The following is a 25,979-nucleotide window of genomic DNA, read 5'->3' on the forward strand; positions in this document are numbered from 1 at the left end:
TCCCATCCAAAAAGCTTGGCAGCATGCTATTAATATCCATGGTTCAGAGGGAAACCTGTAAGCTATGCAAGGGAGGAAAGCGTGCATGTTGCAGTCTTGACTTCTTTTTGCTGTCACTCTTTACTCCCAGCCTCTTCACCCAGATAGGATTTCTGGTGCGTAAAGCGAAGAAGGGGAGGCAGCCTGTAGCACTGCCCTGGGAACGTGTGAATTCCAGTAGCAAGGCTGGAGCAGGGGGAGGGATGGTCCTGAAGCCCTGTCAGCCTTTCATTCTTTACAAAAGAATGGAGAGAGAAATGAGATCCCAGGCACAATTCACTGGAGAGCTACTTCCCAGAATAATCTTGGCATGTAGCAAAATCTAGCTTGAAATACCTTCCTTTCTTGAACTGGTTGATGAACTTTGTGTCCTTCAGTTGTCACTCGGATATCCTTGCTGGACATTCATCTCTGGGCATGATGAGGACATGTGATGAGCACAGCTAGAATGGACTAACTGTGGAATTATTATCTGGCAAACTATTTGGAATCGGGTATGCAAGACAGAAGATGTTTTGTGGGTGTGTTACTTTGGTTTTGTTTGCTGAGGTGTGCTGTCTTTGGTGCAAACTGTGACTGAGTCAGGGAGCCAGAGGTAAACAGCAAAGTTATGGAGCAGCTATAAAAGCATAGCTCAGATATCGCGCCCTTGTCTTGCATCCTGTGGTACAGGCAGCTGTCAAACTTGTTCTTCAGAAAAAGAAGCTGGTGCCTGATTTTTCTCTAATGGGAGTGGTGAAAGGCAGAACTGCTGAGGTAGCTAGTGGTTTCTAGGGAGAATGAGAGCCTCCCCAAAATTGGAGGGAAGATACTAACAGGAAAGGGTACAGAAAAAGCAGAGGGGCATGCAGCTCTCCAGGTAACTGTAAAAGCTGGGGAGCACCGCTCTGCTAAATCCTGAGTTAAATGGGTGATGAGTAGCTTATGAGTTGTTTGTCCTTAACAGTGCAATTGACTTGTTAAGTTTTCCTGACTTAAGTGTAACAGAAAGGCATTTTAACTGTGACTGTTGCGGGGGGGGGCGGGGGGGGATATAATAAGGAAGTACAACTTTGAAAAAGAAGGTATTCCAGTCTCCTCCCTACTTTGAAGGCTTGGACTTTGACAGCATTTTTCAGCTTGCACCGTGAGGAATGAAGTGGGGAGGTGATCAATACGAAAGCAGCATTTTCAGCAGAAGGAAGCCCTTAAAGGGTTTTACATGAAGCTTTTAGTCACAGGAGGAATTTCTTTCTTGGTTGTTTTTATTGATCCCTTTTTGATAGGGTGAGGGGAGGCTTGCTGGGATTGGAAATCCTGTCTTCCAGTTTGACTCCCTCGCAGATCTCACTGAGTTGAGTGATGTTTCAAGGAGGGGCTTTTAGCGTGCGTACGCATTGTGCAATGTGATCTATCTGAACGGCAGGAGGCCTGTAAGCTTTTTATATATGAGCTGGGGACTGCGCACATGAAACTTCAGTGTTTCCTGCCACAATAGGCTTGAAATGTGGCAGTGCTCTGAAATGTTTTTCCATGAACATCTGTGGAAAATGTCTTGCTCAGATTCTTTCCATTCAAGGCAGAACTTGCTGGCTGCAAGCAGAGACCTCCTCTCTTCTTTCTCCACTTGCTGTTGCAGAGGGACATATTTATTCCATTTGGTTAGCGATCTGAAATGTTAATGTAAAGGCATTTGTTTGAAACTTCCTGAACTAAAAAATGAAATGTGGATTTTGCCCACTGAATTATATACACTGGAAGTCAGGGGGTGGGGGTGGTCAGGAGGAGCCTAGCAGGTCATTAGTTTTCAAATATTCGGTCAATGGCAGATTGTTGTCTGCTGGATATATTTTAAGACCAGAGAGGATCTTGCAGATATTCTGGTCTGGCCTTATGAACAACATGGATCACTAGACTAATTTCATAAAATGTATGCCTGCTGTATGTCCAGTACTTGTAAGCAAATTAAGCTTATTTGAGTGGCAGGGGAAAGCTGTCCCATATGAAGACTTTAATATTCTCCAGTGCTTCTTTTTGGTTTTCCCAGTCTAGAACAGAAGTTCTGCCATCTCTTTTTCAAAGGTTGCCCAGCAACGTGAGGGACAAGAGCAGCTGCCAGTGCTTGTCTTGAAATTTTCTCTTAATTTCATTGAATTATTTCTGCTGAAACTCAAATGCATCCTGTCTCCTCCTGAGCTGTTGGATGAGGTATGTGTACATAGCCTTTCTTTTAGCCTGGACCACACCTGTCTTCTGTTCCTTGCTGTTCTTCTGAAGCCAGTGTATCAAGACAGCTTCTTGTAAGACTTGTGATCCTACCCACCAAACCCAAAATCTCTTCTGGTAACCTGGAGGTGTTGCTCCAGTGGCAATGCCTTTGTGCTGCAAGGGCTGAGCAGCGGATGAGAGAGGCTGTCTTGTTTTTGCGCTCCCCTTTGCCCGCAGCCTTAGCTGAGCTGGCCAGCAAAGGTGGGAGTCAAATAGGTGGGAACTTGCTTGAGATCAGAGTGCTTATCTGATGCAGGTCTGTGTACTGGTATCTGGCTCAAATGGCTCCAGCTGGCCTACAGCTTTTGCTTTTTTTTTTTTTTTTTTTTTTTTTAATGCTGAGGCATCTGGGCTCTGTGAAATCTACCTGGTTTATCCTGGCATCATAAAGTCTTCTTTGGCATTCGTCCTTTAATTTTCTACCCCTTTTACCCTGAACCCGGCAACCCAGGTTAGTGTTTAGAGTATCTTTGCCCACTATACACTCACAGGGATTTCCACAGAAGTGGCTTATTTTCCTTTCCCTTGAGGAAAGCAGGGAGAAGGAAGCTTTTAGGCTTGTATTGAGAAGTATGTTATGAGAGAGAACCATTTAGAGCTTGGCTGTGCTCTCAGCTGGCTTCCCCCTTTGCCATTCAGCAGAGGGCAGAAAGCTCTGGCGAGGCAAAAATAAAAGAGAACTTTAAGGGAAGCATCTCAATGAAATCTTCAACTCTGGATTACATCTGTATGTGAGCTCATTGCACAGCAATGTATTATCATTCACTTTGGAAGAAGCTGAGATAAACTGAGAGCTGCTGAAATATGAGCTGAGTATTGATGTTGAACTTGCAGTTAAAATGAAATGATGCCCTGCAATGACCCTGAGAGATACTCAGTTTCAAGAAAGGAGAATAGAAAGATTCTTAAAGGAAAGAAACCTTAATCATGGAAATGAATGAAGAGCAATATAGCAGAAACTCTTTGGCAAGAAAGGCTGGTATTTTCCAGCCACTGTTAATGGGCAGGAACATGCTTTGTCATTGTGTGCCTTTGTGCCTGTGTGCATTAAATTGTAGCTGGAAGTAGCAACCACAGACTAAGCTACTGCGGGCTTCTTCTCGTAACAGCTATTATGAGGCTTGGGGTAAAACTTGTTAGCGAACAGCTCCATGAAGAAGCAGGGAGAGGATAGGGGGCTGGAATAGTGTGGGTGAAGGAGCTTATTATCTGGAGAAAACCAAGTCATGGGATTCTCGGTTCAAGGGTGAACAATTTGGTGCCAGGGCAGATATGAGTAATATTTTGGAAGACAGAGAACTTGTGGGTTGCATCAGTTTTTTCCCCATTGTGGTCGGTGGTGCTGGCTGATTGCACATGGGCAAGCTGCATGCAGTGATTGTGGCCTCCCTGCTGGGTAACGGACTGGGCACAGGCTTCTTGGGTGGAACGGCCTGCTCTGGATCTCTGTTGTCAGTCGGGTTACTTGACCTTTCTCTGCTCTACTTTACTTGTCTGGAAAATAAAGGTAACTAATGTCTGTGGAGAGACTGTACCTTATTTTTGCAGAGAACTACTGGCTAAAATGATGCAGAAAAGGCCAAAATGTCACCTAGGACCTAGGTAATTAGGATCTTCTCTGTTGTAAATTTAGATGTGAACTGGCTTTTGGTTATTCTCCTTCCTTTCCCCCTTTTTCTGGCAGATTGAAGGTGTTTGGATTGCTGAGCAGGGAAGGAAAGCAGGGAGGATGGGGTGACATCAGGTAAATAGGGCTCAGGATTTTTAATTGTTCTCCAATATGTAAATGCTTAAGCTGAGTAGATTAACTCAATAAACTTGAACTCCTCCTTTCCACCCTGCAGCCTGTTCAGTGTAAATCTGGTTGAGCACAAAGCAATAAACCAAATTTGGCGCAGCTTATAAACACTTTTTCCTTTCATTTACATAGGTGGAAGAATTTGCAATGCACTTTTTAGCTGAAAACTATATCACTATAGGATTTGGATCCTTGAATTTCCTTCCTGGGTTGCATGAAATCAATGGTTTGAGCAATGAGATCTGCCATAAAAGGAGACATTCAGAAGAAATTAGACCAAACAGGTCCTGATCCTGGAACCTGGTTTCTCTTTAAGCACTTCTAGATTTGTACCAGGTTCTAACCTCAGTTTCTTCACTTTCTGTTTAAAACTATATAGTGTTTTTCAAGCATTCAGAAGTCAAGAAATGCACTGGAAACTCTTTATTCCTATCTTTACTGCAGATGCTTTTTAATATAAAATTATTACTTTAATAAAGAAGAAAACTTGTTTTAGAGGTTGTATCTAAGCTTACATATGGCCTTACTATAGTGAGGAACAGAGATTTTGGCTCAGTTGAAATCAAAGGTCTCAGCAGAAGATGGCAATTTAGCGGAGGGTTGATGCTTAGCTCTTAGAATTGGGAATGCTGGTTTGTTTTGTAAATCTGTGCTCTTTAGTTTCCAAATTAGCTGAGGGCATGACACTTATCTTCAAACCTGAAGTTATTAAAATCCAATTATTTCTCAGCTTTCAAACTCCTGAGCAGCTTTCCTACAGTTAACTTTGCTTTGTTCTTGATGAGCTTTACAGGTCATGCTTGATCTGTCAACCCTGCATTTGAAACTAAATTCTGGTCTGTTTATTCTCCTGAGTGACCAGTAGGTGCCAATAACAGTATTTCAAACTGTTAAGTACAGGTGGCAAGGTGAGCAAAGCCACATCATCTGTTATCTGTAGAGTTCTGTTTTTCTCAGCGTTAATGCAGCATGAACTGAGATCTCATCGAAGGAGAGTTCATGTCACCTCCCCAGCCATTCCTGTGACACTGCAAGTGCTTGAGCATGGTGATGCTGAGACCCTGGTAGCCAGTGTCATCACTGTCTACTGGGAGTTGCCTGTTGCCTGCATCTGTAAGGTTGGGGTTGAGAGGGTTTTTTTTTTTTGTTTGTCTTGGAGGGTAAAAACTTAAGAAAAGCACTTGGGTTTTATGTGCCAAGCTCTGCGTGGTGGAGTCTAGATCCAGGGCCTCATACTGCTGTGTGATGGTAATGGGGGAAAAAAACCACAACCCGACAGGATCCACACCTTGCAGAAGGTTTTTGTGGCGCATTTGTGACCTTTTGGGAGGTCCTCGGGGGCCTTGAAAATGTGTCTGGAAGCATCCTGTGTTTGCTCTGGTGCTGTTTTTTGCCTGGGTGCTTTTCTTGAGCCTGCAGTAAAGCAGATGTCCAGTTAGATAAGGCAATAGTTTTGCTTGTAACCCACTAACAAACACTAGTTTTCTGCTGCTGCTGTTTGAGATTGGCATGCAGCTCATTCCTGCTTCTCTCATCCTGTTGCCAGACAGGTTCAGCTGAAGCCAGAGTAAATTGTTTAAGCTGGGGACATAAATCAGACAAGTTATAATCAGGTTAAAAGCACTGGTCAGTTGGGTTTTTTTAGAATAAAACCGAACAAAAACAAGACCAGAAACCTTTTATAGAGAAGGGTGGCATGCAGATGACTTTTAATGAGGGATTAGAGCTGTGTAGTCAGCTTCTGTGGATCTTTCCCAGGCTGTGTAGTGACTACAGCTCTGACTCAAGCGTACCTTATGGTGGAGGGTAGGGCATTAAATGGTCCTTGTGGTCCAGCTCAGGGCTAACAGGTCTCTCTTGAAAACAGCCTCCTGCCTTTTCAGGTTTTGTAGTGGGCTGGGGGATGAAGACTATGAAGATGCTTTATTCTGTCCTTTCATGCCTGAGGGCAGCCTGAGGCCCAGGGCATGGGGCATGTGGGCAGAAGGCCTAAGATACTTCTGAAGAAGAAAGATGCTTCTCCTAGGAAGTTGCAACCACACAGTTCTTAAGGCTGAACCAAGAAGCTTTCACTTTAATGAAGCTTGCTTAGGATTAAAAAAATAAAAAATAACTGTTTTCCCTCTTCAGCTGGAGAGGGAAGAGCACAACCCCTGACATGTCTCTTTACTCTCTGTTGAAATCGAGTTCTTCTAACACAGGACACTGATTTCTCCCTGGAGGTACAGATGGTAATTTGCAGGAGATGTACCCTAGCAGGGAAATAACCAAAGGGAAATAACTGTTTGTGGCTTACCAAGGGGAAGTGTGATCATGAAATGAGAGAGCAGCTGCTGCCTAGCAGCTTTCTTACTGCCCAGGAAGTTTTGACTCTTCATGTGGGAGGCAGGGTAGAGATGCGCTTGGTGACCCAGAACTGAAGAGTATGCGGGGAGTGCTGCATTACCGTGATACATAGCCTTTCCTGGCTGAATGACCAAACAAGCTTAGCTTTTACCCTCGCGACATTCAGTGGCCAGGAGTGCTCAGACTCTGCTCTGCATTAGTGGTTTCTTGGCATGCCAGGGTTTGAAGCCAGTGTCTGTTGAATGCAGTAGATGCCTGGACTTTCAACCTAGAAATAAGGCCTGAAAAGTCCTGTCTATATGTACCCTCTGTATTGTTTACCCTACCAGGGCAGGGGTAAGGCAGCCCATCCTTAGCCTGATAAAGTTGGGATCATGCAGTTCATCTCCCTTGCTCAATCCCTGCCAGCATCTAGCCAGGACAGAGCCTGTTTGCTGGAGTAGAGCATGTCCTATGTTCTGGCATGATGTCACCTCACTCGCTGCTGGGACTTAGGATAGACCCTGAGCTATAGACAGTACCAGGATTATTATGGTGCTGTTTTGCCTTTGTTCAGTGCAGCAGAAGGTATGTGCTGGGAATGCAGGGATGTTCCTGGCAGATTTTGATAGTTTCTTTGTTTCTGTTGCTGTGACAGTTCACACACAGCTTGAAACTTTCCCGGTTACAGTTGGCTGGAGTGCCCTGGTCCGTGCTGCCTTTAGTCCCCTGGGACCTTGCACTTCTGTCTGCACAACTCCAAAGAAGATGATGGAAGATGTCTTGTTTTATCTGAAGATGAATAATCAAATAGGCTGCAAGGAGAATATGTTTGGGGGGGTGTGTGTGTAAATGTCAGGAAACGAATTCACATAGAAAGAGTTTGGGTAGAGGCTGTGGAAGCAATCAGATTAGTCTCTCTCCATTTCCCCAGAAAAGGATCCCATCGTGCTGAGCTTAAGTTAGGGCTGCAGCCTGCTCATGAAGTCACTACCTGAACAGCTGAACTTCAAAGCATTCTGGGTCTCTTATTTCCTTAAATATGTTCTAGCGTAAGCATGTAGGATTCTCAGCTGGTAGTCCGCATGTAACTTGTATCACATCTCTACCACCCTTTTATCCTTGCTTGGTGAGGTAACTTGCAATCTTAATTTTTAATAGAGAGGAATTCTAGAGTCAAAATGGGTACAAACCTCTGGTATTATATGTCAACATACTGCCCTTGTGTTCAAAGTACAACTGCTTGTGGGGCAGAGAAGAGGGCTGTAAGAAGTTTACACAGAGCAGTACATTGTGCCATGTGGAAATAGTGGGGGGAATTTTGGAAGCCACAGAAGTAATTATTGCATTGTAATTGGAATTAATTTCTTAGTGTGCTGTGTAATAATCTCTGCTGACCAAAACAAGCCAGGCCCTTGTAGTCTAGAATAGTTTCACCGAAAATAACAGCTCTAGCTTCATGGCACATCCAAGTTTCTTTCCAGAACGTCAGTTTGGAAGCGATGTGATAAGCGTGTGCAGTGTGGTGAGTTATCAGCATAGCTTTCCACAGAAACCTTTTGGGAGGGCAAGGGACAATAGGGATGTCTTGGATGATTTCCCTAAATGTTCTCCATCAAAAGCATTGTTTGCCACTGATCTTCAGTGGATTTGAAATTTACAGTTCCTGTACTAAAACAGTAGCATGTCAGAGTGGAGGAGGGCAAATCTTCCAACAGCTTTTCTTTCTTCCCAGACCACCTTTCTATGCTTGTTGTTGTTGTCCCAGAGGTAGCTGAGCCAGGTAATGACAGCAGCTAATGGAGTCCAGGGAGGGTAAAAAGAGTTATTTCTTAATCTGAGTCCCAAGTTCCTTCTTGGGTTCCCTGGCCCCTTTCCCCAAAGCCATCCTGGAGGCCACCATTAGCATTATCTTTCTTCCTACTCATCTCCTTCGCCTTGTTTAGTAGAGAAATCACTAAGGGTATTTTGACACATTCTTCAGTTTCTCTCCTGTGAAATAGAGACTACTAGCAATGTTGCCATATCAGAGTTGTGGTTTTGTTAATTTTGCACCAGAGAGGTGGTAGTTGTCAAAATTTGGGGAAGTTTTGTTTTTTAACTTATGTACCTCAGAAGTCAAACTCCGCATGTTGTCACGGTGTCTGAGCATTTCATAACAGCCTAATGGTTTTCATCAGTATCATCACCACGTGGTAACTGAAGGAGTTACTGTACCCTTGGGCTTTGAGACATCTTCTGCAGAAGAAGCTATCTGTGGCAGAGCCTGAAGGAAAACCCACAGAAAAGTGTTATCAGATGCACTTCTTGTACTGTCTGTGTTTCAGTTCCATAGCAGAACCATCTGTATTGTTAAATATGGGTTTGCTCTAACTTGAATTCCTATTGACAGCCTCAGCCAAAAAGATCCATGCTGGATTAGCCTGAAGACCTGAACTCATGCTCTTAAGAGGAGTCACCAGTGGAAGACCGTCTCCTTTTGTGCAGGACGGTAGAAGGCAGACTTGGACAGCGGCCTCTGTGTTGGGTGACAGGTCTGGCAGTTTGGGTACTTTGTCTTAGTGCAGGAATTAATGGCTAAAAATGGATTACTATTTTGTGAAAACTTACATGATTGTTTATCCCTACTTCAGAGCTCTGTCTCCACAAACTAGCAAAGAATACTTCAAGAACATGGAAGAAAGGTTTTGGACACTGAAGAAAAGCCTGTCATGAATAATCGTGGTTATTCTTTTCTAGGTCCTGTGTTTAATGTCTCGGTGCATTCTGACAACCCCACGATTTACCAGGGTGAACTGGCAGATTTGCTGTGTATCGTCACAATGGAAGGAATGGCACTTGAGCCAGGTATCATGGCAAAATTATTTTATTTGTAACTCATTTGCCTTCACCAGGCAGAATAATACCAGCAGTTAAACCCCTGTGTCCATTGGGTGAGGCTGGAAAATTGAGAACCAGCATTGAAAATCCTATAGAACTAGATAAATACAGGAGAGCATGTTTGCTTTACACAGCCCAATTTAAAACAAGGGTTTTTTTGTTTCACATTCTGAGGGGAGGGGGAAAAAAGTGTTCTTACTGCTAAACCCCCCTGTGCTGTCTGTACCAACTGACCCCATTGCTGGCAATCTCAGCCTACAACCACTAGATGGGCCATGAAAACAGTTCCCGTTTCCTTTAATTGGAAAGGAGGTCCATTGGCAAAACCTGTTAAGAGAAAATGGTCATCTGTAAATGAATCTTAGTCAACTGGCCAGTCGGCTTCATGCTTCAGAGTGAATTTAAGGCTTAATGTAAATCTAAAAATCACAATAATTGACTACTGCAGCCTAAATGCCAAAAATGAATGTTTATTGCTGATGCCTTCAGAGGTGAGCCTCATTTTTTGTGTAGAAGAAGAGAGAAACACAGTACCTAATTGCTGCGAAAAGGATAGCAGACACTTTAAAGGCAATTTTTTATGAGGAGCTGAAAAGTTCAGAGAATTGCTCAAAACCCAGCTGTTTGCCAAGCATTGCCTGAGCTGCTTTTCATCAAAATGCTGTGAGAATAACTCTGGTTCTTCTACCTAAAATTTGAGTCTGGAGTGAGTTTAGTTTTTTTTAAAGTCATTCTATATCTATATGAATATAAAAATGTATTTTAAATAAATCTATAAATGTTTATGTAAATATAAATATATATAAATGTATGTACCTAAATATAAAGGTGTCGTGATTCATGTGAAACTTAGGAACCTATCCATAACGCACTACAAAAGAGGTGCCGTGCAGAAAATATTACTTATAATGTAGTAGCTGATGAGATGAAGTACCAAGCTTAGTAAAAGCCCATCACTTTGAAATTCCAAGGTGTCTGTTCTACATTAAGTCTGAGTGTAGTGGGGAAGCGATTTGCTAGATGAGTTGTGTGCTGCCTGTGAAAAAATGATAGAAATCTTTAGATTGTATTATTGAAATGCTTGGCAGGGAGGAAAAGCTGAGTAAACTTTATTTCTGTCAAAAGATTCGTAGCCTGGAATATTGGACACAGTAAGCAGCGACGTATGCCTGTACGTATACCTCAGCCTGTCACGTGATTTCTGCTCAGCGGGAAGCCTCTTCTCAGTTGAGGTGTGCCCAGGCTCTTACAGGTATTGTCGTGAGGCAGTCCCCAAAGCAGCTGGCTTCCTTTGCAAAGCCATAATTGCTGGCAGGGAGCAGCTGCTGCTTCTGCTGGTGTTCGACAGCTAAAATAAGCTTGGGGTTGCATTGTGAAAGAGGCCTCAGCATCCCTGACTCACTTAAAACTTGAAAAGAGGCCACTTAGTAACAGTGGGGCTCTCCTGTCAGTGCTCCGCTGCAGTTGGGTTCGTGATGGTTTTTTGTGTGTTTGGTAGCTTGAGACTGGGAGAAGCACTGACAAGATAAGGATAATCAGAAGGATCGAAGTAAAAAGGTGCCCTCTTCAAGGAGCTGCTCATCAGCACAATTAAGTTTTAAATAGGCAACTTCATAAGGGTTTATGGATGTCTGTTGAATTGATAGATGATGTCTGGAGTTGGAAATGATGCTGTTTCCAGCAGTTATGAGCAGCCAGTGCAGAGTTTTAAATGTCAGCACTGTAGTCTGTTCCGTAGCTGGATAATGTCATCTTGAACATGGCAGATCTCTGTCTCTGTGTTGTTGTGGGGTTTTTTTTGTTTGTTTGTTTTGGGTTAGCATTTTTGTGTGGGGTGTTTGTTTGTTTTGAGTTTCGTTTTTTGGTTGTTGTTTTTTTTTTTTTGAGTCTGTAACAGGGCAGATGAGGCACAGGCAACAGATAGGCCTAGAATGGAGTAAAGCGTGGCATTGTGGCAGGTTTTGAGGGAAGCTTTCAGTCCATGGTCTGAGCCTCCAGTTGCTGAATGAGCAGGATTTGGGGCCTAACCAGCCATGCTGTGTGGAGAAACCCCATCTGGGCCTTTCATATGGGCCTGAGAAGCTGGCCCCTCTCCAGTCCTTGGTGGTCCTCTGGAAGAGACCGGCAGAAGAGCTGCAGGGAACAGCTGGAATCTATGCAACAGCTGTAGGGTGCGCAGACTTCCCTTGTCAGTCTGCCTTCTTGGCCTTGAGAGATGGAGGGGACTAGAGCAGTGGGATAACAGAGCAGGGTAGGTGAAGAAGCGCCTTAAGGGCTCATATGATAAACAGATGTAGTTCCTCAGTAGTAACCTTATTCCCCATTTTCCCATCTCTGATCTGGCTCTATGCTGAGTCAGTATCACAGTTTAATTCACAACTGGAAGGGAGAACTTGCTTTTTAAATGAGTGCCAAACATTAGACAGACTGCGAAAATAACAGGGCTGTCTCATACTGATGGGGAAATGAGGCACGTTGTTAGGGAAAGCCTACACCAGGTAATCAGATAAACAGAGCAAGAGTTGCCAGCATCTCCTGGAATAAAACAGATGACAGCAGTACAGACATGATCTTTCCATTTGGGAATGTGATGAGGAAGGAGAGCAGAGCAATTGCATTTGACTCTCTTCTGAGGGGCATGATGGCTTTCAAAGGCCATCTGCTCTTCTGGTGTCAGACCAGCTGCAGGGCTGTGTTTTGGGCTCTCTTGTGAGCAAAGAAGGATCAGGGAATTTCATAGGATGTCCTGTTCAATACCCATCCAAAACACTTTGAACACACTTGGTATGCCAGCCAGCTCTGCTTTTGCACGCATAGGCACTCAACTTTGCAAGCATGCATGTGGATTAGTATGTATGCTTCATGTAATAAGTTGAGGTGTCAGGTGCTACCTCTTCTCCCTCTTTGCATGCACAATCAGAAAAATAAAGTACTTCCAAGGAGCTGAGGAAAAGTTAAATGACCAATGATCTTTGTCAGTGCCCTTTGTTACATTTAGATTGATCCATTTGTTTCTAGAAGTGTTACTTATGGGTTGGACCCTTGTCTGGTAGAGGCAATTCATAATAGTCTGTGTGTGTGTTTGTGTGTGTGTTTGTGTGTACCCACCCTGTGGGAAATTTTCAAAAGGGTGGAAAAGGTTTTGGCATGACTGCTGTGTGCTTTAATTTCCTCTGCTTCTTTGAGACCCTGCTGAAATGGAGTGTGTATTACTACGCTCAGTACATGGCAGCAACTGCTCCATCTGAAGAAGTGTTCCTTTGGCTTGGCAGCTGTGGTTGGTGTTTTGAATTGATATGAGGGGAGTATGTGTGTGTCAGGGGAGAATAGTAGTTCTTCTGTGCCCTGAAGATATAAAAGCTGCTTCTGATACTTCTGTTGAATACACATTTTCACAAACGATCTCTCTAGACTTCCCAGATCACCCCTTCTTGGGCTATGTGCTTAGGGATTTAAAAGTATTACTTACTGTGCCTGAAAGGAGATGGTTTTTTATCTGCTCCAGACAGACCCAGTGGGCACTCTGGAGAATTTAACAAAACCAGCTTGTTTACCTCTTGTATAGCTTGAAGTGGTTTGCTCAGCTCTCTAGGAAGCCCTATTCAACCTCATTTAAATGTAGTAAACAAAAAGGGTCTCAAAATTGTGATTCAGCACTGTAACAAGATGCTGAGAGCGCTCCATTCTAAGCAGTGGAAGTGTATTGTTCCTAAGAGCTGGTCTAGAAATAGGATTCCCTGTTTTGAGGAGTGATTGGCCAGGGAAGCAGCTAAGACCCAGACAGCTTAGCCCTGTGTGTCAAATTGAAATGTGCATAAAGATGTGCTTTATGTGTTGATGATCCTCACTAACTGAAGAGGGGAAGAAGCATAGCACCACTATTACTCTGCTCACAGAGCTCTGAAGCGTCCAGCTCCCAGTGCTTTGTGTTCCTTTATGAAAGCAGCTGTGAGTTATATGACCTGGGGGCACTGAGGTCCTTGATGGCTTTCTGAGCTTGGCACTGGGATGTTATGCTTTCCTCTAATGTGGGACACCTTGTCCTGGTGTCCCACACTACTTAGGGCATTGTGGAGCATGGAAGGAACCAGTGGAAGAAAGCTTTGTAGTGTTAAGTGTGAGTGTGGTTCTTGTGGTTGGGTTTGTTTTTTGTAGTTTGGGGACAAAAATTGTGAGAGTGACTTGTCAACATTGATGCAAGGTGTACGTGGAATGGTACAGATGCTTTTGGGAAGGCTAGTGTGTGACCTGTTTTATGTCAGTAAAACTACATATTTATTAGCACTTGGGAACTTCTAAGCATGTTCATCACTGATCTTCAGAGAGCACCTGATTTATGTCCTGGTTTTACTAAATTTTCCTGTGGTTTTTATTGCATGAAAGCCAGAGATATATAGAAATGAATCAGATGACTTTGCTGTATTAAGCTATTTCAAGGAGGATAGTGACAAAGAGCACTCAGAGCCAAATCCTCCCTCTGACTGTCTGTAGTGAGTCACTAATTGCACACTGTGTATACTGACTAATAAAATATGTTGGCATAATACTGTTGTCCCATGTTGTGATTACAGAAGATAGATTCAGCTATTTGAAAACGACAGCAAGTGCCTGCACTTATCTCTGTATGTGGAGGGAAGAGAACCTCAAATTAACTGAGACTGAAAAGAAGGAATTCTCAAAAGGTAGCCAGTTGCCTGGGAATCTGAAGGCTAGATTTTTTTTTTTTTAAATAGCTAAATTTATTGTTTAAACCTTTCTTAGCAAGTACAATGGTATGTTCAGCATAGTTGGACTTAGCCTGGAAGATGTCCATATGTTCCTACGGTACCTGGAAGCACAAGAGCTAATGGCAGTCTTGATGATCTTTGGAAGGAATTGGTCGTTCCCAACGTGACTGCCTGTGGACTGGTGCTGTTACCGTATTTGGCATAAACAGGCAGCAGAGACGAAGAGTAGTTTATAGAAACAGAGCTCTCTCCAGTAGAGGCCCTGTTTCCCACAGACAGTTGGATGAGTACACAAAGCAGAGGTCAAAGTTTGGTCCCATTAACCGAACATGTGTTTATGGTAATTTTTATTAACTTTGCTTTCAAGGGAAGCGGTCCGAGTGCTATGCCAAGTAACTAATAGTATTTGTAGTATGATAGGCAAGTGATTGTTGTGAGGGCTGCTGGTCCATACGACCTACGCTGACCCCCATGTAGGACTGGGAAACCTACTCCTGCTGCAGGGCTGCAAAACAGGCAAGGTGCTCTCTTGAGGTTCTGTGTGCTGTCACCCGGAGCAGCTGGCCATGGCAGGAAATTGGCTGGTATCTCAAAACAGTTTGATCAGCCGGCGTCTCTGGTAGTAACATCTCCTTTCTCATCTTTTCGTGTTGTTTTTGAAGATGTGTGTAAAACTACTGCATCTTACAGGGGAGGTAATTATACCCCAAACAGTGGATGGTTTTTGTTTGCAGTAAGAGGGAATGTTCCACCTGGCCAGCTGATGCTGTACTTCAAGTAGCAGAGCTGAGAATGTCCCTTTACTTCACTGTACTTTAAAATATTATTTTAAGGTTCCCTTCCTTCCTGAAGTGTTAGCTTGCCTGATGGAGGCTTAAAAATTGTCTTCACTTATCTCCACAGAATTTGAGTACAGCAGCAGGTTTAGGGCTTTAATTTTTTCCATTAGCCTGGAGATCAAATGTGGAAGTTTAGAGAAGAGCAAACTCAATTAGATGAAAGATCAGTTTTAAATTTCAGGTCGTTAATACTGTATTTTTCAGAGATCTCAATATTAGCAAATGGAGGCTTGATGCATCACCAGAATCACTGGGACTGTCTTAGGTGTGGAAAGGTTAAGCCCTGGGCCCATATTCTACCAGTACGCAAAACTCAGGACAGGAACAGTAACGTCTGCTTCCCGTTTGGGCCCGTTGGTTTGCTCATGTGCCAGGAAGGAAGACCTGTTGATGAAACAAGTGAGCAGGCTTTCCTATCTATGCTCTAGGTCATGCCAGGTTTCAGACTCTGGCAGCGTTGCTGGGCTCACATTAGCAAAGAACAGCAGTGATTTTTAAAGTAGGTACTCAGCTACATCAGCCTAATAGGGTTAAGGCTGAGATCTGCTAATGGGATCAATAGGATCTTGCATGAACATAGAACGAGATAGATGTGTTGATGAACTCTGACTACCTGTCAGCTATGTTAAATGTTAAAGGTTTTGTAAATGCCTTTTATAGACTATCTCCTTGGGTGGTAAAACTTGTACAAGGCGTGATGCCCGGTGATGCGTGACAGTAACCCACAACTCTGGAAAAAAATGTATAAAAGTATTGTGGTCAGGCTTTGCTCCTGAATGCTTGGTATTTTTGTAGTTGATTTTTTGTGCTTTGTGTAGAATCTCTGTATTCATTTAGGCAGACGAAATGTAAGGAAGGAGTCTTCAGGAAAGAGCCTTCTGACTGCGGTTACGTAGGCCCTGCATGAAGACAGTGATTGCAAATCACTTTCTGCTAGCAAATACCTAGCACTTCCACTCCCTTTTCAATGTATGTTCAGCATAGTTATAGAACTTACTATGACACTAGGCCTGCTTGGTGAAAACTTAGATCAGAGATGAAATATAAATTTTAGAATGGCAGGCAGGAAAGCAAGAAATCTTCTCTTTGCTGTCCCTGTAGTAAGTCACCCTTTCTGTGTAGCTACATTGTTCATGCCAGTGCATTTCATTGCAGTTCACTGCTTGAATCCTCCTAGAAAGGACATGTTCAGGGCACTCTTTTTTTTCCTTTTTTTTTTTCTTCTCTTTTTTTCTTCCACTGTCAGACCAGTGTTGGCTATGCTCCTTGCAGATTAACCTTTCTGTTGAGAAGCAGCACTATGAATACTCTTTGGAGCTCACCAACATGTCCAAATTCTTCTTTGTCCATGCATGCAGATGATATGTCCTTTGATGTCTCCTGGTTTGCTGTGCGCTCCTTTGCGTTGGACAGAGAGCCCGTCTTGCTGGCCTCGCTGGACCGGAGAGGGATTGTCATGCAGAGCAGGAGAAATGGGAGCAGTGATCTCAGCCTGGAGAGAATTAGCCCACTGGAATTCCGGCTCCGTGTGCATGGCTGTGAGGACCACGACTTTGGGAACCACTACTGCGTAGTGACCCCATGGGTGCGATCTGCCACCGGTGTATGGCAGCGGGAACTTGACATCAAAGCCAAACCCATCTTTTTATCTGTGAAAATGGATGGTAAGAAATTGCAACATGTGTTATGCAATACTTTTTTTTTTTAACACCTTGTTATGTCTTCGTGACAAGTGTTCCCCATAGCTATTTTTAAAGGTGCCTGTGATAATCTCATTAGATTTTGTTATCCTTTTCTATTGTTTGCAACTTCTGATTCCAGATTCTGTAGACTAGGTGGGCCTGAAGAGATCATACTCATAAGACTGGAATGTTCTCTTTCCTGATCACCTCTTGGTTGTGTTTTGCATAGCTGGGGCATCTTTCAGTCAAGGCATAGTATTCTCTCGAAGTGTTAACCCTTCTGCTGCCTGCAGGAGGAAGCCTTGGTTTGCAGATGGGGTATGCTAAAGTAGAGCCACGTTGTGGTTTAATATCAAAGCTAGGAAGAAAGTCAGAGCTCTGACTCCTTCCTCCTCCTCCTAACCACAAGACGTGCTGCTCCCTGCATTTAATGCCTTGCCTGCTTTCCAACCTGAGTTGCAAGTGTTGCTAGACTTCATGAGAAGCAATTTGCATGCTAGATGCTGCATTCAGGATGTAGCTAAGGAGGAAAATTTAATGCAGGAGGGGTTTTGAACTAGTTAGTTTCTTCTCAATATTTCCAGGAAAGGTCATATTGGGAAGTTCCATGAACTTGAAAGGAATCAGAAGTTTTTGTTCTCCCTACTGTGCAGATAACTATTTTAACTGTACTTTCCAAACTCCTTACAGTTCTTGACCCTGCCTTTCAACTGAGCAGTAGGTGCCTACAAATCAAATTTCTTGTTTAGGTTCCAACTTTTGGAGGTTGATTAGACAGGGTTGCCGAGGGGCAGTGAATATACTGTACAAGTAGTTCTAATCAAGCAAAGCGTAAAGGACTCCACTCCTTGCCATTTGGAAACATATTACAAAGAGGGAAGTCACAGTCTGCCTTTGATGGGGAAACTTTGCAAGGCTTTTGTTTGGAGGAACAGGTAATGGAATACCTCTTGGAAAAGAGCTCTACTTTGCTGTCTCATTCCAAGGTTCCGCTGGTGCTTCCAGCCTCCCTGAGGCTTTGAAATAGTGGAGGAAGAATTAGGGTGAGGAGGTAAGGGAGTCCAGTAAGAGAATAATTTTCCAAACCTCAAAAGACAGAAATCAAGAAGGAAAATTAGTGTAATTTCCTTCTGAAATAATTAATCTGCCCATGACTGAATAATGTGGGATTTTCTCCTTTTTTTAGGCAAGAACAAATAAAGAGGATCTCTGAATTTCTCAGTGATATCTAACAACTTTGCCTTCCTCTTTCAGTTCTGAATGCTTTCAAGTATCCCCTGTTGATTGGCATTGGTCTGGCCACTGTCATTGGACTCTTATCCTGCCTTATTGGCTACTGCAGCTCCCGTTGGTGCTGCAAGAAGGAAGTGCAGGAAACAAGACGAGAGCGTCGCCGGCTAATGTCGATGGAGATGGACTGAGTGTGGGAGCCAGACACACTTGCATTTCAGGAGAGACTCACAGGGCTCTTGGACTGTGCTGAGACACTCGCTCACAGGCCCAGACAAGACAGTGCGTTTCCTCTCTGATTTCAGCCTGGACCTCAAGCTTCTCCTTGTTACACGTCATGTCCTGAGAGCATTCAGGCCATATTTAGCGTCTCAGAGTTCTCCTTTTCCAACAGCACTTTCTGCATAGGGATCATGTCCTTCTAATGTGCAAACTGTTGAGCCTTCTTTCAGCAGGGCCCTGTGACAAAATTCACTAAGGTTTTTTTGTTTTGTTTTGTTTGGTGGGGGTTTTTCCCCCTCTTGGTTTTGAAAAGATGTCCCTGTATGAAAGCATGATGGGCAGGGCGATGGGTGGGAAAGGGACTGGTAGAAGCGTTAGACTTTCATTGTATTAACCAATCTACTTTTCCCCTCTACCCCCATCACACCATCCTGTTCCCTTTCTCTGTCCACCTTGGTATCTCACAGACTTCTCTGTATTGGATTGAAGGCTGGAGAAGGTTGCTCTGCTGGTGCCTCATGAGACTGTTCCAGCAAAGAATTGGTTTATGGTTGTCAGCATGCCTTCTCTTCCCTGGCTTTCAAACAGTTTGCAGTTAATCCCAACACATAACTTGCCTGGAGGTCTTTGAGACACTTTTAAAACTTTTTTAAATTTAATTTTATTTTCAGCGCTCAAAGCTCTTAGCTGTAGTGAATAGGGGCTAACTTGGCAACCCTGAAGAGTCAATCCTCAGACAAACATGTGTTGGATGTCTGCTTATGGCCACCCTCTCCCCCACCCTTCCACCTTTTCTCCCCACTACAGCTGCTCACGTTGTGCCTGAGACCCTGTTCTGCTTGTGGCAGGGGGGCACGTGGTGTCTAGAGATAAGGCCTAGCCTTCTGCTGGCCTCAGCAGAAAGGTGGGAGACCTTGCCCCACTGATGATGGTGTGACTTATGGGAAGGAAAAAAAAAAAAAAAAAAAAGATGAATCTTGGTCTGCAGTTGGCCAACTGATCATGTTTAGAGAAGACTCGTAAACTATATACTACCAAATGCACAGACCAGACTCCAATGCTGCTTCTGCCAGCCACTCAGTGGTAACCCTTGAACCTGTGAGCAGAGTCTGAGATCTGCAGTAGCTGAAGTACGGCTCAGGGTAGGAGTAGGAGCCAAGCCCAAGAGGGCAGCAAGCATCTTTCAGGTTCTAATGATCCTGCTCTTGTGCGTGGGCCTGCAGCAAGGCTTTCCCCATGGGTTTGAGACCTATTCCTAGGTGCTATAGTATAGAAGTCCTGCTTTGGTCTTCCACATACACTGACCTGGCTCTGAGTGGGAGCAGCTCCTTTTCCAGGCAGTTCTGTCTTCCCAGCACAGCTGGTGTTTTAAGCAATAAAAGTCAGAATAAAGAGACTGTGTATAAACAAACAAGGAAGTAGGACTGTACCGCAACCTGATGTCACAGCCAGGGTTTGGCTTGCATCAAGAAGGGTGAGAAATGTAGAGGTGAGGCCAGGGCTCAGTCCTTTCCAGATTTTTTTTTTTTTTAATTTAAAGAAAAGATGCTAAAGGAGAGCATCTATGGAAGGTAGTGGCTGTGGTGTGCTGTTGCCAACCTAGACATTCGTTACGTATTTGGTCTGCTTTAGTAATAGCTCATCCCACTGCACATTCCAGGGGAGCTGCAGGTCCAGTATCTGTGCTATGAAGGCTTCATTTTGCGTTTGTGGAACCTTGCACTCAGCACTGTCGCTATTCCAAAACCAGTTTTTTTTTTTGCAGTAAGTTTTCTTTGTGTGTGTTTTTTTTTCCTCATCTTACATTGTGACCTTTGTTCTGAGGCTGACATGAGGGTTTTTTCTACAAGGATATTCTGCTCCCTGCATGCGAACATACATGCAGTCACATATGTATACATATGTATGCGTAGAGATGTCCAATGATTTTTGGAAGCTGAATGTGAGACATCTTCAGAATGGACTTGATTTGCAGAGTTGGGGCTTGCAACTTGTTATTTGCCTCTCTCAGACATTTCATGTAGTATTCCAGAACTGGGACACCCAAAACCTATAAACCTCTGGAAGACTTTGGCCTGATGTTTTCCTTTCTGGAAGAGCTCTGAAAAGGCCTATGTTGCAGGCAGACGCAGCTGCCTCTGCTGAGGAACAGGGCAGAAGCAGTTTCTAGCTTCTGCTGCGAAAGCCCAGAAATCTGTAGCGATGCTTTCCAAAGGAAGGGAGTTGAGGAAAGGATTCACTCAGATACTACATTGACAGCAAGAATTTTTCTTTCTCTCCTATCTATCTGCTTTAGTGAAATCTTACTTTTTCCATGGATGTTATGAAACACCATTCTGATGTTTGGGATGCTGGCTGTCCTTCCCACACTGATCTAGCAGCTTCTTTCTTGCATTAACATCCGCTTTCTTTACAGAAGGCCTGTGGCATTGGGGCGTCTTGGGAGGGGTGGTAGCGGTGGTGAAGTTCGAAGCACGGCATCAGTCACTTTCTGTCCTTGCAGACTGACTCCATGTTTATGTGCTCTTGGTTAAGTTTTAGGGAGAGAGGATCATGACTCCAATGCAATAATTAGGGAATGAACGAGCAGGGAACCGCCAGCTCTTCCCAAGCACACAACATAGCACACTTTCTCCCTGCTGGAAGAAACTCAGGGTTATTTTGGTCAGAGCTCCCTGCTCTAGTGAAAGGTCCCAATGTCTTTAGCTAATGCTGACCTTCCTTCATGGCCCATAACAAACCATCTTTGTCGTTCCAAGCGAAGCAAGTTTGCTGCTAGCTCATACTGCTGCCAGCCCCTTGGAAGGCAATGCTGCATCCCCTTCTACCCTGTATTTGCTGTAGTTGGAAGGCTAGAAGCTGAGGGGCTAGACTTACCCCCAGCTTTCCCTCTACTTGTGCCAATTTTGTATTATCCCCTTTTTTAAAAACAGAGTGGGAATCTTTAATGAAAAAAAAAATCTAGGTCACTTTTCATGTTTTTTATTATTATTATTTCCTGTGTGACCGGGGTTTGTGTGAGTGGAGGTGTGTGTGCATCTGGTTGTGCATTAAACCTGCAGAGTATCAGGAGAGTAAGCTGCCTGAGAGGCAGTGCAAGCATCCATGTCCTCCCTGCTGCAACCTGTGGTATTGTCAAAGTATCCTAAGGGCTCACGTTGATCTTCCTCTGTTTGCATTGCCACATCTCCTGGTTAAGCTGGTAAATTCCTCCAGGCACTTGGAATTTTGATCCAGGACAAGCTTGAACATCAAATAGCAGAAGGGCAAGATATTTTCTTTCTTTTGTTTTAATTTCAAAGTTATAGAATAAAGTGTTTGGCACAATTCTGGAATGCAGGTACTGAATAGTTCTAACAATGCTGTGTAAAATGTTTCTTTTTATGTTTAAAATAAAGAGCGAGCCTTTTTGATTATGTCTGTGCTGTGGGTCTGGATGTTTGAGCTATGGGCAGTTCTTTCCTTGTACCTTGCATGTATGCAGACACTGTTGTTGAGGGTATCAAATGTAAGCCTTACAGTCCTGTTTCCCACACCTCTTACCCTGTAAAATAAGCATGAGCCCTATTTTACAGTATGTTTTCAATATTTGCCTACATTTGTGTGATGAATTGGGGAATGTAATTGTGTTCTGAGTCTGTCCTATTTCTACCCCACTGTAAGTCAACCTTTTTGTTGGGGGAGTTTCCTTTTGATTACCTGAGGGCCAGGACTCACAGTTAGGAATGTGTGTTCAATATCTGCTGTAAAACCTGGGCGTTAGATGTTGAGTCTTCTGTGAACCCTTCCTGAGGCTTCTCATTTCCAAGGTACCAGGAGGAAAATCACTGGTGTTGGAAGTAAACTTCCTGCTTATCTTGTGAATGGCTGAATTTAGGATTTCCACACCCCCCCACCCCCCCCAGCAACCATGTAAGGACACTATGACAGTACAGCAAGGAAGTGAGTTGCTTTCCAACAAGAAGTTGCTTGAGGCAGAAGTGGTTTTAGGAGGCCAAGACAGGCTTTGGCAAGGTCAGTTTGTGTTCAAACGGGCATGCTCTGTCTGAGGTGGCTGCAGTGCAGGCCAATTGACAGCAAGGTGTGTACCTTTGGCTTCTTTCCAGATGATGGTGGTGCAGCTGGAAAGATACCCTCTGTAGAGTGTGCTTACAGGAAGGTGGCACCAAGCTGGAAGTTCTTAAGGGGTGACAGAGACCGTTAGCTGAGATAGAGAAATATCATAAATGGTCTCCGATCCCTCAGCAGAGCCTTTGGCAGCTGCAGATGTTTAACACATACATGCCCACAAATAATGAGTAGCATGCTTTTGGGACAGCAGCTCTTGGGCTCTAGCTGTGCAGGTTACAGCTTACTGGGAAATTTGGATTAGCTTTATGAAATCCTCTTGCCTCCCCCACTCCCTGGGATGACCTGGATCTTAATACAGTTATTGAAAGCATGCTAGGATTTTATAAAAAAAGAAAATAAAGCTAAAACTTGAAATCTGGAGATGAAGGGGGATACTTGCAAGTAACTGCCTGAGTGTTGCGGTAAATGATGGGAGTTACCAAGTCTCCAGCATTACCTTGTATCTGTCATGGGTTCAGCTCAGCTACCTGCCTACAGAGGTACCTAGCTGCCTAGTGTCATAGAGACAGCCTGAAAAGCACTTTTGTGCCAGAGCCTGGGTGTTCAGTTGCTTCTCTAGCACCGGGCTCTAGCAATGTGCTTGGCTGTGCTTGTTCCACGGTAGAACCCAGGCCAGTCCTAAAACCTCCACTGGGCTGAAGCTGACTGGAGTTGAGTAGATGTATGAGAAGACCTGCTTCCTCTTTGTTGTGTGAAGGTGAAGCTGGTCATGCAAATCTTTCAAGGAAATGTATGGCTTTTGCCTTTTCAGTGGGACTTTCCACATTTCTATGATTGCAGGGGGCTGAGGTCTGCACAGCTGGTATCAGGAGAGATGGTGTTTCAAGAAGGAGCCTTTAGCAACTGATCCAAGCTGTGGAACATGGTAACTGAACAAAAAGCTGCTGTTTATTCTTATGCGAGATAAATACAGCACGTAGCCTTCTATCGGACAGCCCTTTGCCAGAGACCTCCTTCCTTTACTGAGGAAAACGGCATTAGGCTGTAGCCAGCAGATGATTGGTACTGAGAGCTCCAGGGGAATGCCTGGGTTATTGAGGAAGCCAGGTTCTGTGGATTTCCAGGTCCCTCAGAAGAGCTGCCACAGAGACAAGCTGTTCTCCTCTCCCTGGCAGCCAAGTTGCATTCCACAAAGTACCAGAAGTGTAAGTGCATGTCTGCTTCCACCTCTGCCAAGGGGGTAGAAAGGCAGGACTTCACAAAGCAGACTTTGTGAAAGCAAGTTAGTTAGTATTATATCATACTGTGTTCATGTGGGATTTTATAAACTCCAGCGTGTACTGGGCCTTAGACTAGATCACAGACTTAGTCCGAGTGCACCTCTGCTGGCTTTAGAAGTGAATAATGAAGCTTCACATAGATGGACGTGAAGTTGTAGTTCTTGTTGGCAACTTAACCTGGATCATGCCCTCTGGTTCCCTGTTTGTATGATCCTGCCAGTGATTCGGCATACTCAACAGATGGCGAGAAGTCTCAAAGATACTAAGTTCCCAAAAGTTTCTTAAAGGGTGCGGCTAGACAGAAGGGAGGATGCTTCCAGAGCTGCTCCAGCAGAGCTAGCAATGTGAACATACCAGTTACTGGGCATCTGAGAACCCACAGAGATGTCTGAGAGGACAGGACTGGTGTTGCCTCTGTGGCTCTTGTTGCTCTGTGCTGACTTCAGCTCTACAAAGGCCCTGGGCATGGTGTGCAGTGGCTGGGATGTTAGGGCTATGGTAAACGGAAAATATTCATGCTGCTTAGCATCTGCCTGGATATTGAAAGCTGTACATGGCTACAGCCAAACGCGGGTTCTGAATGCAAGTACAGTAGTACTCATCTCTTTGGTGTTCAGGTACAACCTCTTTCTGTCCCCAACCTTGCTTGCTCATTTCCTCCATGTTTTGTTCCCTCTGCCTCCCCTCTTTCGTTTCCCGTTCTTTTCTTCAGGAGTCTCTTGCCTTTGCATCTAGACCAATGTTTGGCTCTGCATCTCTAAAGGACCATGCTCTTCTGCGTTCATCTCCCTGAGGGAGAGCGGAGGTATGTTGTTGTGATGCATCCTTGAATCATCTGTTGAGAGCTCAAGCTGCAGAACTCCAGCCCAGTGCCCACTCATAATGATCATCTGCAAGGCTGGCACTGCACACACATGCACACAAATGTTTTCTAGTCTCTTTTCTCATGCAGACTCCAGACAATACGCAAGCTAAGCACCTCTGATGGGGAAATGACTCCAAAGAGACATTCAGATGCCCTTTGCCAAAGCAGAAGGGACAGATTTTCTTTCTAAATATGATGGTTTTGGCCTGCTTTCATAACACAAATGCTGCTCAGTGTCTATGAGTTCCAGGTAAACGACCGCTATGCTGAACATTGTACCTAGTATGAAGCAAAGTCGTTTCTCAAGGTAACTCTGATGGGATTCATCTTTAACACGCAGGCTAGCCACCCTGGACTTGAGAAACACATACCTAAAGAATACAGTTTATCTGACCTACTTGGGACATGCATTTTAGAATAAGGAGAACCTGAAGGTACCCATTTCTCATCATTAGCTGTAAAGGAAAGCGCAGCTCACCTAAGACATGAGAATTAGGCAAGATAAATGTATAAAAGCATTGGCCAGGCAGGTAGGGGCTGAGAGAAATGAGGTAATGGCAGCTCCCTCTAGTGATGGGCTGGGGAAGGAGGGAGGAAGCCGTGGCAGATAGCTGTAGTCATTATTCAACCAAGAGACAGATGATGGGTCCTCAAGATCTTTGTAACATCCATTCTCACATAACTTAATGTTTTTGTGAAAACATTAAGATGAATTTTAATCTCGATTTTGTTTCTTGTATAACATCTCTGCCTTTGCATAAGAATAGTCCTTAGATTTCAGTTATCAGGATGGATCCAATCCATTCTGGTTGTGGTTTATATCCTTGCACAGGCTCTTAGTCTTCAGCCATGCACCTTTCCTGCCACGTGACTACTGGAGTCAACCAAGTCTCATGCTGAGGTCCCTGGTGTGTTACCCACAGTGTCCAGTCCCTCTGAAGCTGTCTCTTCTAGTAGCTGTACTAGTGAGTGACCAGGCTTCTTGAAGTATTTATTTAGAGCAAATTCATTGCTATAAGAAGAGTCTAACAGCAATGAAAAGGATAATATGCCTTTCTACTGGGTGTTTGGCCTTCTTCCACAGGGACAGACCTTACCAGCTGTTTTCTGTCAGTGCCCATTCTCTTCACCCCAGCACTGTCGGCTGACAAGCCTCTTCCCCTAGCTCAGAAATGTCCGTCTCTGATGGGCAGAGCCCCTTCAGAAGCTGAGCTCTGAGGGCCCAGCCTGGCAGAAGTATACGTTTTCTTTAGAAATAAGATGTTAAGGTCCTTTTGAAGCTGATGGCTTTTCCTGTAGCCTTTCAGGTGCATGCTGAGGTGTCCATGCCGGCTGCCATTACCTTTTTCTTTCTCTCATGCTTTCTGTCTCCCACAGTCCCCTGCATTCATCCAGAAAGGTCTTTTGTAAGTTGCTATTCATTACATTCCCCTTCCTTGACCTGATTGTATACAATGTTAAGAAGATGGCTCTCAGGACCCTTGGGCATGGCATTGCTGTGTTTAAACCCTCCCTTACCTTCTGTCAGTGGTGGCAGCAGCCTGTCATGTGAATGTCACCTCTTCCCAACTTGACTGAGACCCACGTTTCAGTGGTGAAAGATGTTCTCCAAGTCTCAGGGAGGCTCTCTGAGGTGGAAGGTGTCAGGCAAAAGTAAGAAACTGTTTCTGTGTTGCGCTACTGGGTGCATCCTTTATCAAGCCCTTCAGTGGCAACACTGAAGGAGGAGTTACTTTCACACTGAGACTGACAAGCCGAGCACAAAGAAGTGAGA

General features: G+C 44.2%; 1 protein-coding gene across 2 annotated transcripts in view; it reads left to right on the forward strand.

Annotated features, from left to right (window-relative positions):
- PTGFRN (prostaglandin F2 receptor inhibitor) overlaps positions 1 to 21,405 on the forward strand; it is a 69,364-nt gene extending 47,959 nt beyond the window's left edge. For both annotated transcript variants that reach the window (XM_087758934.1, XM_087758935.1), the window contains 3 exons: positions 9,149 to 9,256; positions 16,214 to 16,519; positions 17,792 to 21,405. In XM_087758934.1, coding sequence (XP_087615060.1) covers positions 9,149 to 9,256; positions 16,214 to 16,519; positions 17,792 to 17,958 — 581 coding nt within the window. In that variant the 3' untranslated portion in view covers positions 17,959 to 21,405. The remainder of the gene's footprint in view (positions 1 to 9,148; positions 9,257 to 16,213; positions 16,520 to 17,791) is intronic.
- The last annotated feature ends 4,574 nt before the right edge of the window (positions 21,406 to 25,979 follow it).

This window comes from Nipponia nippon, unplaced genomic scaffold, assembly GCF_047370975.1.
Source record: "Nipponia nippon isolate SJK-2023a ecotype South Korea unplaced genomic scaffold, ASM4737097v1 scaffold_2, whole genome shotgun sequence".
NCBI lineage: Eukaryota > Metazoa > Chordata > Aves > Pelecaniformes > Threskiornithidae > Nipponia > Nipponia nippon.